The sequence below is a fragment of the Tupaia chinensis genome, unplaced genomic scaffold (genome assembly GCF_000334495.1).
Source record: "Tupaia chinensis unplaced genomic scaffold, TupChi_1.0 Scaffold143651_1, whole genome shotgun sequence".
Classification (NCBI taxonomy): Eukaryota; Metazoa; Chordata; class Mammalia; order Scandentia; family Tupaiidae; genus Tupaia; species Tupaia belangeri.
The window spans coordinates 1658227-1672752 of NW_006203500.1; the positions used below are offsets into that span (position 1 = coordinate 1658227).

General features: G+C 59.4%; 1 protein-coding gene across 1 annotated transcript in view; it reads left to right on the top strand.

Moving 5' to 3' along the window:
- The window catches only part of CELSR1 (cadherin EGF LAG seven-pass G-type receptor 1), a gene marked incomplete at its 5' end in the record, with an annotated part of 155990 nt that overhangs the window by 76183 nt on the left and 65281 nt on the right, over window positions 1–14526 (top strand). Inside the window, 3 exon segments of the mRNA XM_006164654.3 lie at window positions 3524–3746; window positions 8981–9096; window positions 10155–10243. Of these exon segments, the coding sequence (XP_006164716.1) occupies window positions 3524–3746; window positions 8981–9096; window positions 10155–10243 (428 nt within the window).

Genomic DNA, 14526 nt, shown 5'->3' on the forward strand with positions numbered 1-14526 from the left:
GGGCGGGCCGCGGGGCAGGGGCGGCGTGGCCGCAGCGTCTGGCTTGGCCTTTCTCTGCAGGGAGCCCCTGAAGCTGCTGGAGGTTCCCCCTTTGCCCGTGCTTTCTGCGGTATTGTTTTTTGTATGTGACTTTAATACTTTTACTTTAAACACCTTTACTTAAAATGCTTTTGTTTAGAATCAGTAACTGGGAAGCTTGCCAGGTCTGAGAAGCCTTTGGGGGCCTGACAGGGATTTCAGGTCAACATCTGCCCTGCATGGCAGAGGCTGGGGAGGCCTCCTGGGCCGCGTGGGTTGGGGGTCATGATCTCTGCAAGGGGTGAGCGTCACTCAGCTGCAGCCAGCCGACGCAGTGCAGGCCCAGAGCTGGTGCCGGGTCCGGCCTTGCTGGACTATCCCCTAGGGGGATAGGTGGGCAGCTGTGGCTTCCTAGCCTGCAAAACTTCTGCAAAACTTCCAGAACCTTCTGATGCAGGAGGGATCAGGCTGGGGGGTACATTGTAACGCAGCGGCATTGCAATCTTCCTCGGTGGGAGAGACAGACATGGTGAAATCAAGCGGCATGTGAGGTTGGCCGGGCCGTGCAGGAGGAGCCACAGAGAGACGGGCAAGGAGGAAACCTACAGAGAGGTGGCCCTCAGGTCTCGCATGGTCATGGCATACATCTGAGTCTTGGATGAGCCTCTGGTTCCTCTTTGGTCCCTTCGTGGTTGCCATTATCAGTGATGGAAACCAAGCTCTGTAGAAATAATTATTAACATAATTTATTCTAAACACAACTTTGAGTCATCAGCACAAAATGTTTCCCAGAGTTCACAGAGGCAGCAGGGATTTTTGTTTTTGTTTTTGTTTTTGTTTTCAGTTCTGAGAACAAGAAACACAGACAAGTTGTGAATCAGCATAAGGAGTCTCTTCACTGACCTGGCCCAAAGTGGCAGGACATCTGGAAGCAGGGGCTTGTAGGTTTTAGGTGAGTTTAGAAATTTTAGGTTAATGAAATCTGAGGTGTGTTCTGCTGTGTCCTGGGACCAAGGCGACTGAAACTCTACTCTAAACCCCATCTTCCAGACCCCCAAAAAGCTCAGCCAGAAGCCATTTGCAAATTCTTAGGTTATTAATTGGTCAAATATGTAAGTCTTTGTCTAGAAGAGACTTGGGGCCCATAGGGAAGAATGTCGGAATCTAACCTGAACGTAGATAATACGGCCATGCTATTTATCTGAGGATGCTGCACTGGGTCGGGATGCGGGGCGATGCCCACAAAGCTGTTGGTTACAGTGAGATCAATGTTTGTAGATATGACTCTCCCAGGCCCTTTGAAAAGCATCTCAGTCCAGGAAGAATAGTCAGAAGTCTGTCCTCGGGACCGTACATTCTGTGACCTCCTTACCAAACCGAAGGCAAGGCAGGGGTGCTGGTGGGTGACCTAGCTCAGGAGACTCTAGGGACAGTTCTATTAATAGTTCTGTGATGGGGAGGGGGACAGAGAGTGTGGGGTTTCTTTGAAGATACTGTTGTGGGAGCTGGCTACATCTGCAGGGAGAGTCTGCAGCCCCAGGGAAGCCTGCAGGCCTCAAGGTGCTTTGCAAGACAACAATACCGGGAAAGGAGAACAGTGTCCGATCTTCTCTGAGCTGGGCCAATATCTGGAGACAGAAGGTGCCTGAGGAAGAGGGACTACACACACTCCAGGGGGTGCAGATCACATTATGGTCTTCGGGCGTATGCCCCGTGGAATCGTGCAGTTCCCAGCCTGCCCCACTGCACAGGGCAACCGGCCTCAAGTGCCCACTGTGGTGCCGAAGTTGGTGAGCTGAGGTTAGACCCCATGGGAAAGCAAAAATAAGTGGGAGCAGGAGAGCTGCAAACACAGAAGTGCAGACCCTCCAGGAGAGGACTCTTCTCAGTCTGGGGAGGAGCTCCTTTGAATCAGTTCAGATCGGATCATGTCAATGAATATTGCTGGAGCAATTACAGGGTGCGGGGCCAATCCCAGGGGAATCTGGCTCTACCTTTGAGGAGCTCAGGGCCAGAAAGGAAGTGGACAGGCCTCCCTTCCCCAGGGCAGAGTGGGGCCAAGGAGGTAAGGGGCTGGGAGAGATGGGAGTAGAGAAGGGTCTCTGGAGAGAGTATCAGCTCAGAGAATGAACCAGGATCATATATGGAGGTCCCAAGTGAGCAGGGATCAGGGGTGCAGATGCACAGGCGTGGTCGTCTCAGCCATGAGCCAGGGCTCTTGAGAGCTGGGTCAGCACCAAAGATTCCAGCAGCAACCGGGGGCCAGGACAGGGAGAGTCTTGGCTTCCAGACTGCAGAGTGTGGACTTGATACTGGAGGAGGGGCAGAGAGGGGCAGAGCCAGGGGCTATTTCTGAGCAAAGGAGTGACTCCTTTGGGTCCTAGGTAGGAGGAAGCACTGGGGTCTTGCCGAGGGTGTTCCCCATGCCCTCCCCCAATGGCTGGCTATGCTCTCTCCTCAGCCAGTGAGCTGGGGCACCCACCGGAAGTGACCCTGTGTCATGAGTCATCCTGCCAGGAGGAGAGAGCATCTGGGGCCGGCTGAGGCAGGCCCTCCTGAGCTGCTATCTGGGCCAGTGCTCTGTCCTTGCACCTCCTTGGCTTCTCAAGGGAGGTGGCTTGAGCACCTGGTCGTCCTAGCCAGGGCTGGTGTCATATGGGCACAGTTTAGCCTGGAAGGACCTGAGAATCCTTATGAACTCTCCCACTGCTGTTCACTCCAGCAAGAACGGAGTTGGCCGACTGTTTGCAGCAGTTAAACACACCCCACGGTGTGCCGGTGTCTGAGGGCTGCTATAACAAATGAACACACACTGAGTGTCTTGACACGCCAGCCTCATTCTCTCATAGTTCTAGAGGCCAGAAGTCCAAAACCAGTGTGTCAAGAGGGCCTCACCCCCTCTGAAGCCTCTAGGGGAGAGTTCTTCCTTGCCTGTTCCAGCTTCTGGTGGCTCCACGAGCTGCCTGGCTGTGGCTGCAGAACTCCAATCTCCCCTTCATCTCTCACGACCTGCTCTTGTTATCTTCTTCTGGGTCTTCAAAGGACACTTGTCTTTGGATATAGAAACTGCTAGATAAGCCTGCATGATTTCATCTCAAGATCCATAACTTAATTTCATGTGCAAAGACGGAGGAAAGTCGAGCGGAGGAGGACGGGGTGCTGAGGTCTCATGGCTGTGTTCCTGGGAGCACAGGGAACCCAGCGAGCCTGGGACCTAGTCACTGGCACATTCCGTGGAGGAAACCTTGCAGGGAACCCACCACCTTGGGTGGCTCACGAGGAGCTGGTGTTGCGGTCCCAGGGAGGGACCCCACACGTGTCACTGCAGCCTGGCTTGGCCTGGCTCTCCTAGGCCCCACAGGCCAGAGAGGTCGCTCTGGCGTCACGGCCGCAGCCCTGGGGCCGTGCGTTTCCAGCAGTTGACAATGGCTTGCGCATCCCGGGGGCTGCAGAGGGCACCCTGGCACCTGCTCGCCACCCACTCGCTTCTTCCTCTCGCTCCCAGGAGACCACTGCGAGGTGAATGCCCGCTCGGGCCGCTGTGCCAACGGCGTGTGTAAGAATGGGGGCACCTGCGTGAACCTGCTGATCGGCGGCTTCCACTGCGTGTGCCCTCCCGGCGAGTACGAGAGGCCCTACTGCGAGGTCTCCACCAGGAGCTTCCCGCCACAGTCCTTCGTCACCTTCCGAGGCCTGAGACAGCGCTTCCACTTCACCGTCGCCCTCACGTAAGTGTGCCCGCCCGGCCGACGGTCGCTCCAGATGATGGCACGTGTCCTCCCGAGTGGCCTGTTAGCCAGGTCGCTCTGGCCGGTGCTGGCTGGCAGACCAGGTGGGCAGCTTACGGGGCCGCGTGCAGGTTGAAAAGGTGCAGCCCCTTGTTGGAAACGTGGACAGGTTTTGAGACCTCCCGGCAGAGCTCTGGAGTGGCCACTGCGCGGCGCGCCCTGGTCCCGTGGCTGCACCTGACCTCAGGTGGCCAGAGCGGGGACGGGCCAGCAGGCGTGCATCAGGGCTCCTGGGCAAGTGGTCACGGGCCAGCCGCTCCTCTCCTCAAACGGTGCCGTCATGCCAGCCTCCGAGCAGACACATTTCGAAAACTGAGTTCTCACAGGGAGGCCCCTCCAGCTTCCCGGCTCCCCGCCTCCCCACCAGGGCCCAGGTCTCCATCCGTGCCTCAGTTCACCTGCTGCGGGAACTCCTCAGGGTCAGCCCCACACCTCAGGCGCCAGAGCTGGGCGGGCTGCAACTGGAAGTTCTGGGCCACGGAGGCAGCTTCCGAGGTGAGGCCACTGCCCGAGGTGAGGCAGCTTCTGAGATGAGGCCGCTGCCCCCGAGGTGAGGCCACCAGCCCCAGGTGAGGCCACCGCCCGGAGGTGAGGCCACTGACCCTGAGATGAGGCCACTGCCTGGGAGGTGTCAGCAGAGTTTCCAGCTCTCAGAGGCAAAAGGCTCTTTGGTTTGTGGGACCGCGAGTGGTTGAATGGGAGAGTGAAAATTCTGGGCATTCCAAGCAACGTGCAGTGTCTGCCAGGGGCTCTCAGGGAAGGCAGACCCCTGTGCCCTGCAGAAGCACCTGGGCCGTCCTCTGTCCCTCCGGGGTCACGGGCAACAGGCAGGATCTCCGCCCCAGGCAGCTGGCTGCAGTCACGTCACTGACGGCCTGCCACGTGGCTGCTCACCTGGAGGCTCTTCCTGGCGGGGACACTCCCCGTGGCCTGTCCATCCTCCTGGATTTCACTTCTCTTTTTTTTCTTTTTTTTTTTTTGATTGTCAGAGGGCACATGAACTCGCCAGAGACAGAGAGAGGGAGAGGGAGAAAGCGCCCCCGATGGACCATGGTCACATGCAGTGCCATCTCCAGTCCCCACCTAGTTGGGAGTGGGCACGTACGCACACACACTGGCCTGTTCTCCCAGCCACCTGGGCCAGGATTCGAACCACATGGTCAGTCATGTGGGAGCCAGCCCACTTAACCACTAGGCTAATTCAGGACCGACCGGAATTTCACTTTTTAAGAAGGTTTATCTTGGGACCAGCAGTTAGCGTAATGGCTATGTCACTGGACTCCCGCTTAGTCGACCGCGGTTCGCGTCCCGGACCTGGTGGCTTAAACTCACGGTGGGCGTGTGTGCATATATGCCCAAGATCCCGAGAGGAGAATGGAGGAGAAGGGATTGCTGTGTGGCCCACCCCCAGGGGGTGATTTCTTGCTTTTCTGTCTCTCTGTCTCTCTCTGTCTGTCTGGTGAGCGCACACGCCCTATAGCAAAAACCTCTCCAAAAAAAAGAGAGGGTTTATCTTACTCGTGGGAGAGAGCCCACGCGTGCACAGGTGGCGTGCGGCGTAGGAGTCGGGGCGGGAGCTGGGCGCCCTTGGCGGGTCTCGGGTACGTGATCCCCTCCCCCAGCCCTCCAGATCCTGGCAACACTGTGTGTACCTGCCCTGCTCCCAGGTCAGCTCACGACCTTGGCCCGCCGTGGCCCCGGGGCAGCGCCTGGGTCTTGGGCTAACTAGTGAGACCCTGGCAATGGCTGCTGGTGCCTGAGGTCTGGCCCTCGCGTGTTCCCTGTCCCAGGTGGCCTGTCCCAGGAGGGCTGCTCGGAGGGCCCGCCGTGCTCCCTGTCAGGGCGACTGCTGGTGGCTCTGAAGGGGTGGTTCTGAGCTTCCTGCCGCTCCGAGGCTGTTGCTTCGAGCGTTGGCGGTTTGATTTGGGCCCATGGATTGCGGCTCTGCCTCATTCTCTGTTTATCTCTAGGTCGGCCATAGGTGCGTGCCCTCACCAGAGAGGGCAGAGGGGCAGTGAGCAGCCACTGTGGGGATGCCAGGCCGTGTCCCCTGCTCAGGGTTTTGGGCACGCAGACAATGTACCTTTGTGTCCGTGGTTTCGTGCTGGGTCTGGGACTAGAACTGTGGTTGGCCGTGCAAGTCCAGCTCCTTCACCACACCTGCTGGTGCCGCCACCTTCTAACCCCTGACCTTGGCAAGTGCCATCCTTCCCTGTCCTGTGTCCTGAAAAATGGGCTAGTGACAGCTCTTCCCCAGGGAGCTTCTGTGAGGTTCGGAGCATGGTGGCGGAGGCAGTGCCCCGCAGTGGTGGTTGTCCCTAACCCCCGTCTCCCTCTTGTCGTGGAATGAGTGGGGTCACCCAGCACGGCTGAGCGCTCGCCCCGCACAGCTAGGCCCAGCTCGTCGCTCTCCGCTCTCTGAACGCCAAGTCCCCACTCGCTGCCCAGAAGGCTGCGCTGACGTCGGCTTCCAGACGAGGCTCCGCACGGATCCCCAACCACTTGCGTCCCACGGGGCTTGAAGTCTCAAACAGAGGGCCTCTGTGAGGCCTGCCCCGCCTCAGAAGGTGTCTCCTGTCCTCTGGCAAACACACAGTGGCATGTGACTGTGGGTTGGGGACATGCGGATTTGGGCCCCGCCGCCTGGGTGTGGCGGGGCCTCGGTCAGGATGCCGCAGTGACCGTGGGCAGCTCCCGAGCGTCAGGTGGCCTTCCTGCTGGAGGCCGCACAGAGTGGCCAAGGTCCTGGAGTCGGCGTGTCCATGCGCTGTGTGGGAGGGCCCCAGCCGTGAGGAGGAAGTGGGATGATGACGGTTGTCCCAGGCCCACCTTAGGTCACGCGTGTCCACACGCAGGTCTAGGTTAGTGTCTGCACGACCCCATGTCAGACCCGCTGTGTGGGCGTACTGGCGGCTGGTAACCCTGGGCTGCCGTTAAATTGGCACAGACGAGTGCACCGTGGGGAACGGCTGCAAAACCCAAATCAGGAACTGCCCTTGCAGGGCTCCCACAGAGCAGCGCAGCCAGCTGCGACCCAACCCGACCCGGGGAGCTGTGGTTACCGGGGTGAGGCCCTGCGGGCTACCAGGGCCCCTGTGTGCCCCCAGGGGCGCTGCGAGAAGGCTGGGCTGGCCTAGCCTCGCCTTTGTTTCGGTGGTTTTGCAGGGCCGGCTCCTCTCTCTGGTTTCTGTTTGCCAAGTGCTGGGCTCCCAGGCGGCCCTGGGCTCGGTTCCCAGCCGCTCTTTGTTCTCCTGCCCAGCCCCCTCCAAGCCCCGGTTTCTGTTTTCTGGCCGGTTCTCTTTCTGCCTCCTCTTGGCCGGTCCCTCCTTTCTCACCTGCGGCAGGTGGACGCCCTGCCACCATGCAATGCCGATGCAAACCAGTGCCTGCCAGGTCCCCAGGAACCATAGAGCGCAAAAGCCCAAGGGCCAGAGGGTGGCGCGGCGGGACACAGCTGGGGAGGCTGACCGCATGAAGGTTCCGGTGTGTCCAGGGACCTCCCTGAGCACGTGGGCATGTGCGCTCACAATTTAGGGCTGGGTCACAGCGTCAGGACCCTGTAGGGTGCTATTGCTCTGTCTCTGTCTCTCTCATGGAAGAGACTTTTTAAAAGTGAAACCTCTGGAGAATTCGGTGCTACCTGGGGCTGAGCCTTGAGACAGCCTGGTACTGAGCTCATCGTCTTCCTATTTTCTTAGGCTTTTGCTGTAGGGTAATGCGCTCACCAGGGAGACACGGAGACGGAAAGTGAGAAGGAACCCCGCCAAGGGGGGATGGCCGTGCCTCAATCCCTACTCCTTTGTTCACCTTTGGGATTTTGGACATGACGCACCTTCTGTGATTTTAAGCCTCCAAGTCTGGGACTTGAACCGCAGGCCATCACATAGGAGTCTGTTGCCTTAACCACCATGCCACCTGTTGGCCCTGGTCCTCGTCTTATTAAGAGGCCTGCTCTTCCTGCTCACCTCACACCCAGAGCGTCCAGAATGCTGTGCAGGTATTTTTTCTTCAGTGCTTGTCATCGTTCTTGGTGGCGTTCTAAACAGCAGAGATTCGAGGTCCAGTTGGGAGCTTTGATTTTACTTTAACTCAAGAAAAAAGGCCAAGGTCACCTTCTGGGGCTGGTTGAGACTCTCCTTGCATGAAAATGCATGCATCAACTGAATCCGAGGACCTCTGACCACGACGAGCTCCAGCTTACTTGGGAACGGGCCCCACGTCGTCCCAGGGCTGCCGAGCCCTCTGGAAGCAGTGGTGTCAGGGAGGTGTTGCAGCGACTCAGTGGGTCTGAAGACACCTGTCGGGGGACCTCCGGTCTGACGGAGCCGGCTTCTCAGGACTGTGGGGCAGGAGCAGGCCTTCTGAGGATACAGCCATCTCGGCGGGAGTGAGTGGGTTTGGCCTCCGTGAGTTCTTTGAGCTCCGACAGGTCTGTGTCTTCAGACAGCCATGCGTTCCTCGGTACCTCCTGCTCCATTTATCCGGTGTCGATATCAGACACTTGTGTGGCCCAGGCTCTGGGCTCTAAGATACAGTGAACAAAAGTGACCCCTCCCCTGGAGGATTGTACAGCCATGTTAACAGATAAGTGAGATAATTTCCAAAATAAACGGAGTGACACGCTAGCCTGGTGGAGTGGTGGGTGCAATTTGAATAACGTGAGTTGGGGCAGGTGGAGTTAGATTGAGCCTGAGAGAGCTGCAAAGCCAGGGAAGATTGTCGTTAGCGTAGAGAGCAGCAAGTGCAAAGGCCCTGAGGTCTTTAAACCCCGCCTGGGAGCAAAAGGGTGCTGATGTGACTGGTGCGTGGTGCTGGGACCGAGGCAGACAGGCCTGAGGAGGTCCCGCAGCACTGGCGTCCTTGAGCCAGAAGGTGCACGTGCCTTCACACTGGCGTGCACGTGGGGCTACTCCTCAGAGCAGAGGGCGGTCTGCACGTGCTGAGCCCACTCTCCTGGACCGTTGTACAAAAGCGGTCTTCCCAGCTGCAGGCTGTCGTCACTGGATCCCCCGTGGACCCAGGGTGAAGGGCATCACTGACCAGGAGTGGTGGCCGTCGGCTCCTGGGCCCATCAGCCCACGCGCTTGCCCTGCGCTGGCCCAGGCTGGTCACTGGTGGGCAGCGTCTTGACCCCGGAACCTTCAGGGTGTGACGTGCTTCTGCTTGGCCCTCAGGTTTGCCACTCAAGAAAGGAACGCGCTGCTGCTCTACAATGGCCGCTTCAACGAAAAGCACGACTTCATCGCCCTGGAGATTGTGGAGGAGCAGGTGCAGCTCACCTTCTCTGCAGGTAGGCCTCCCTCGCAGGGCGCGCAGCACGGCGCGTCTCCCTGAGCTATGGCACTGGGACACCCTCGCGCAGGCGGCTCCTCCCAGCCGTGCTCTTTCCTTCCCCGACTCCGTATCCGGGAGCCTGCCTGGAGGGGCATCTAAAATGCACAGAGGGGCTCACTGTAGCATTACTTGTGGTGCTGGAAGTACGGACAGTATAGCTCATGTCACTAAAACCAGGGAGTCGAGCCCAGTGTCGTCCGCAGATCCCAGGTCCTGGCCAGGCCACTAGGAACGTTGTCCTGGGTGTTAGAAAAGAACTGCGGCCATGCAAACCACCACGAGGACTTTCTGCCTCTCTTGTCCGGGTTTTTCTGGCATGAATGGTTTTCTTTTTTGATTTGCTATAAGGGCGTGTGTGCTCACTGAAGAGAGACAGAGACAGAGACAAAGTGAGGACCATGTGCTCCCCCAGGGAGAATGGCCGAGTAGTCCCTTCTCATCTCCTCTTTGGGATTTTGCCCATGCACGCACATGTACCTGGTGTATTCCATAAGCCACCGGATCCAGGACTCGAACTGCAGTCGGCCATGTGGAGCTCAGCTGCCTTAACCACGACGCCACCAGCTGGCCCCAGCATGGAGGACTGGTAGGAGGGAGTTGTTGCTGGACGTTTACCAGGGTGGCTCAGAGGTGCTTCCGTCCCCAGAGCCCTGAGCCCTACCCGTTTCCCTGTTAGGATGATAGAACTTGGGGCTCAGCATTCTTACAGAATGGCCAATGGGGGCATCCGGACCCCAAGCCACGCCTGCCAGACCACGTGGGTGATGCCTGTGCTCTCGCAGGCTCAGGTCCTCTCAAGCCCTGGGCTGACTGGACCCCTCTCTGCCTCTCAAGAACCCCACAACCTTCACGGCTGGGGTCAAGCGCTCAGTGTCGATGGAGTGGTGGCAGGTGGAGGGGATGGCCACGTCTCTGACCCACACTGCCTGGCCCTTCCCTGCAGCCACACGAGTCCCCGTCAGGAGGTCCTCAGTGGGCCTGCGGACCCCTGACTTCTCCCGGGCCCTCCCGCAGGTGAGACTACGACGACCGTGGCGCCGCAGGTCCCCGGAGGCGTGAGTGATGGGCAGTGGCACTCGGTGCAGGTGCAGTACTACAACAAGGTAGGCCCGGCCGGCCCGGACAGGGGCTGCCCCGCAGCTTTTCTGCCTGAGGACACTTAGACTCTGAAATTTCAAAAAATGTGCTTTTGGAGAAAGCGGCTCAGGAAGTGGGCGTCTGTGGAGGGTCCGTGTCACACGCCGGAGTCCGTGCGGGGGCTCTCAGGAAGCTCTGCAGGGAGTGGGGGTGGGAGACGAGAACCCGCTCTCTGCTGGGGCAGGAGGCCGCTGCCTTTATGGGGCAGAACTTCCAGCCGCAGCCAACGTGCCCGCTGTCCCTGGGCGCAGTGCAGTCCGACGTCCCCGGGAAGGCCAGGCCCCGGGTGGCTTGGTTTCACTGTCTCAGGCTCTTCACTGGCTCGTGAGGAAACGGCTGGGCCGCAGCCAGAGCCCGCTTCCCTGGCTGTGACTGCCCAGACCAGCCTTCTCCTGCAGGAAAGCTGCAGCCCGCCCCCCGGCCCACCACGGTCTGCCTTGGACCGCAGGTTTGCCAGCCAAGAAAGGAGCACCCTGCTGCTCTACAGCCCTCCCCGCTGCCCACCACAGCTGGTCTACTGGCCCCTCACTGGGCCCGGCCATGCCCACCGCAAGTGTGGCCAGCTAAGGGTCCGCTGTCCTCCACGAGGACTGTACCATGGAGAATAGGCCTTGACACCCATGGGGACACGCACCTCCCACCCCTGGGGCTGACTCTGTGACCTTCCTTCCCTACTGGTTACCACTGTCCCTCTGTCCCTCTGCCCTGACATCTGCCTCGATGTCCCACTGTCCCCTAGTCATCCTAAAATACTCCTACACAGTGACCACGGTTTTTGTCCTGGGTCCCCGGTCAGGGCAGCAGCTGCCGCGCTGCTGGTGGGTGGCGGCCCAGGACTGGGGCCTGTGTGGGACCCCAGCCTTCCTTGTGACAAGGTCGGAGGGATCTAGTGGGCTCAGGGCTGAGTGCCAGCTGAGGGTTCTGAGGAATAAGGAGTGAAAGTGGGCAGGTATCTGGGGCAGGTCTGGCAGCCATGGCTCCAGGAGGCCCCTCTGCCCTGTGGGCGCTGTCCCAGGCAGGGCTGTATCGGGTGAGGCGGGGCCGAGAACAGAGGGGAGAGAGCGGGCCTCCTGAACGTCCATCATGGTCGTCCTGTCTCGAAGACTCTTGCTCTCCCAGGAAGTATCCGTCTGGGACCATGGCCCGTGGCGATAGCCTCAGGGGCCCCTCCTGAGCACCTCTGTCCCGCCGGTCCCCTCAGGATGGAGGCGGGGGCTTGGTTTGGCGTGTTCTCCCACAATGCCTCTGTCCTGCATGTCCCCTCCCCCGTGGGCCTCTGTCCTGCTCCGGCTGCTCTAGGAATGGCTTCCTACCTCTTTGGGCACCCGCGGGGTTCCCGGGTGAGTGTGTGACACCCATGCCCTGTGCCAAGGTGGAGTCACTCCTGCGCCTCCTCTCCCACCCCGAGACGGTCTCCCTCACAAGCCGGTCCCTCTCCAGGTGGGGTGAAGGGACAGCAGCTCTTGGGCCACACAGGCGAGGAGCTGAGCTCCAGAGAGAGGCCTGGTCCTGCCACCCCCGGGTCCCCAGGGAGGGGCGTGGCCTCTGACTTGGTGCCTATGCTGACATCTGGCCCAGGTCTCCACCAGTGGACAGACTGGCCACACCCCCCGATGCTGTCCCATGTGTGCCGACCCACAGAGCTCCGAGTGACTGAGTGCCCTGGATTGTCACTGGGCGTGCGTGGGGCTGAGCCATCTGCCCATGGTAGCGTGACCACCCGTGGCCACAGCTGAGGGGGACTCAAAGCCAGGCCCTGGGGCCCACCCTGTGCCCAGCTTTAATTCACCATCCTGGGGCCAGCGCTGAGCACAGGGAACACCGAAAGGGCCCACCTGCCATGGCGGCCCTCGAGGCAGCACAGAGGAACCGCCTGGCGAAGGTGGATTCCGAGAGCCCCGCAGCTTCCGCCCACAGCCCTGACAAAGCCCGCAGGATTAGGCCTTTCCTGCCGCTCTCGCCGCCCTCTCGCCTGGGGTTATTTTGTGGAGGAGACAACCATTTTCCGTGTGTGTCGTCAGGCCCCCCATCACACAGCTTGGCAGGCACAATGCGCGTGTTAGCAGGGATTACCTGCACCTGCCCGTGGGGGACGGCGTTGTTTCTACGTGACTTGTCTCGGTACTGGCAGCTCCTGTGAGCCCAGGGGCACAGGTGGGGTTTGGGGCATGCCCACGGCCAGCACAGTGCTTCTCGGGGTGAGTGGTCAGGAGGGTAGGAGGCTGCCGGCCCTAGGTCAGGATGCCCCAAGCCACGCGGCACTGATGGAAATGATCTGCCCGAGGGCCCTCTCCCCCGGGCCTCTGCTCTGTGTGCCTGGTTTATGGGTCAGGGTCCCACAGGAAACAGATGGACACTCAAACAGGATGCTCCCGGGGGTGCTGTTGACAGAGGCTGGGCAGGGCGTGGGGCAGCCCTGAGGGGAGCAGGGTTCCTGGGGCGGGGGCTGCTTACCCTGGAGGAACAGGGGAGTGGGCAGACTGGACTTGGAAAGAAAAGGTGATGAGCAGAGGCCACTTGAAGGGGTGGGGCAGCTGGTCTGGGTCCCTCCCGTGGTCTCTCCCCTCCCTCCCTCTAACCTCCTGTTGGGCTCCTCATTGGCTGAAGCCACCCAGAGGCCAGAGAGCAGGAAGCCACTCCCCAGGCAGGGGCTGGCAAAGCCAGCTTATTTTTTCCTTCTGCTCAATGACATTTTACATGGGATTTAACAAAACTGAAGAGTACATCAGAGTCGGACGTTTTAGCAAGATGGTATGTTAAAGGGAGACCTTGCACTTATGCGGTGACCTCCCTGAGGCCAGTTCAAATGACAGCTCCTCCTCCGAACCCAGCCTGATAGGTCAGGCAGAGCTGTGGTCACCACTTCAGTGCAAAGGTATGTGTTCCCAAGGCTGCCATGAACGGCTGTGAATATCCCACCACCAACTTGCAAAAGGATGGCTAAACCTGATGGAGAAGCATCTGATGGAGAAGTGCATGATGGAGAAACACCTGATGGAGAAGTGCATGATGGAGAAGCACCTGATGGAGAAGTGCATGATAGAGAAGCACCTGATGGAGAAGCACTTGATGGAGAAGCACCTGATGGAGAAGTGTGTGACAGAGAAGCACCTGATGGAGAAGCACTTGATGGAGAAGCACCTGATGGAGAAGTGTGTGACAGAGAAGCACATGATGGAGAAGCACCTGATGGAGAAGCACCTGATGGAGAAGCACCTGATGGAGAAGTGTGTGATGGAGAAGCACCTGATGGAGAAGTGCATGGTGGAGAAGCGCCTGTTAGAAAAACACCCGATGGAGAACCAGCAGTTAGCGTAATGGCTATGTCGCTGGACTCCCACGTAGTCGACCGCGGTTTGCGTCCCAGACCCGGTGGCTTAAAACTCATGCCGGGCGTGTGTGCGTGCGTGCCCAAGATCCCGAGAGGAGAATGGAGGAGAAGGGATTGCGGGTGACCATCCCCTCTGGGGGGTGATTTCTCACTTTCTGTCTCTCTGTCTGGTGAGCGCACGCGCCCTATAGTGAAAAACCTCTCCAAAAAAAAAGAAAAAAAAAAAGAAAAGAAAAACACCCGATGGAGAATGTGTGTCGAGAAGCACCTGATGGGGAAGCTCCTGAGGGAGAAGCTCCTGGTGGGGAAGCACCTAAGGGAGAATACGTGTGGAGAAGCACCTGATTTAGCCACTCATGGTGGTAGGGGACAGGGAGGGGGCTGGACGAGGGAGGGAACACACAGTAGAACACGTAACAACCCGGATGACTGCAGAGAATCATGCTCAGTGTGAAAGCCCGTCCCAGGAGCCACATAATGTGTGTGTACCCAGCTGTGTAACTTTTGAAATGACAGAACGATACGGACGGAGAGTAGATTAGTGGTCACCAGGGGTTGGGGTAGGGGCCGTCGCGTGTAAGGTCCACAGGAGGTCTCGCGGTGACGGGAACATTGTCGTGGCTGTCAGCGTCCATGTCCAGGCCGGGTGGGCTCGTGGCTGTACCCCTGCCCCGGGCCTTGATCATGGCCCCTCTCCCGCCGACCAAGGGGAGCAATCAGTGCTCTGCTCATGGGGAGGGTGGCTGCACTCCAGCCTGGGGCTGCCCTGGAGCCTGTGCCGTCATTCATCTCCCTCTGGCTGCGACTCCTGCTCCTGTGGCCAGCCTCCCTCCAGCCCAGGTGGGAGTCCCGGAATATCGAATGCCGCCGCTCCCATCCAGCGGGGCCCGTGTGCTCCCAGGGGGCTTCGGCTGGGGG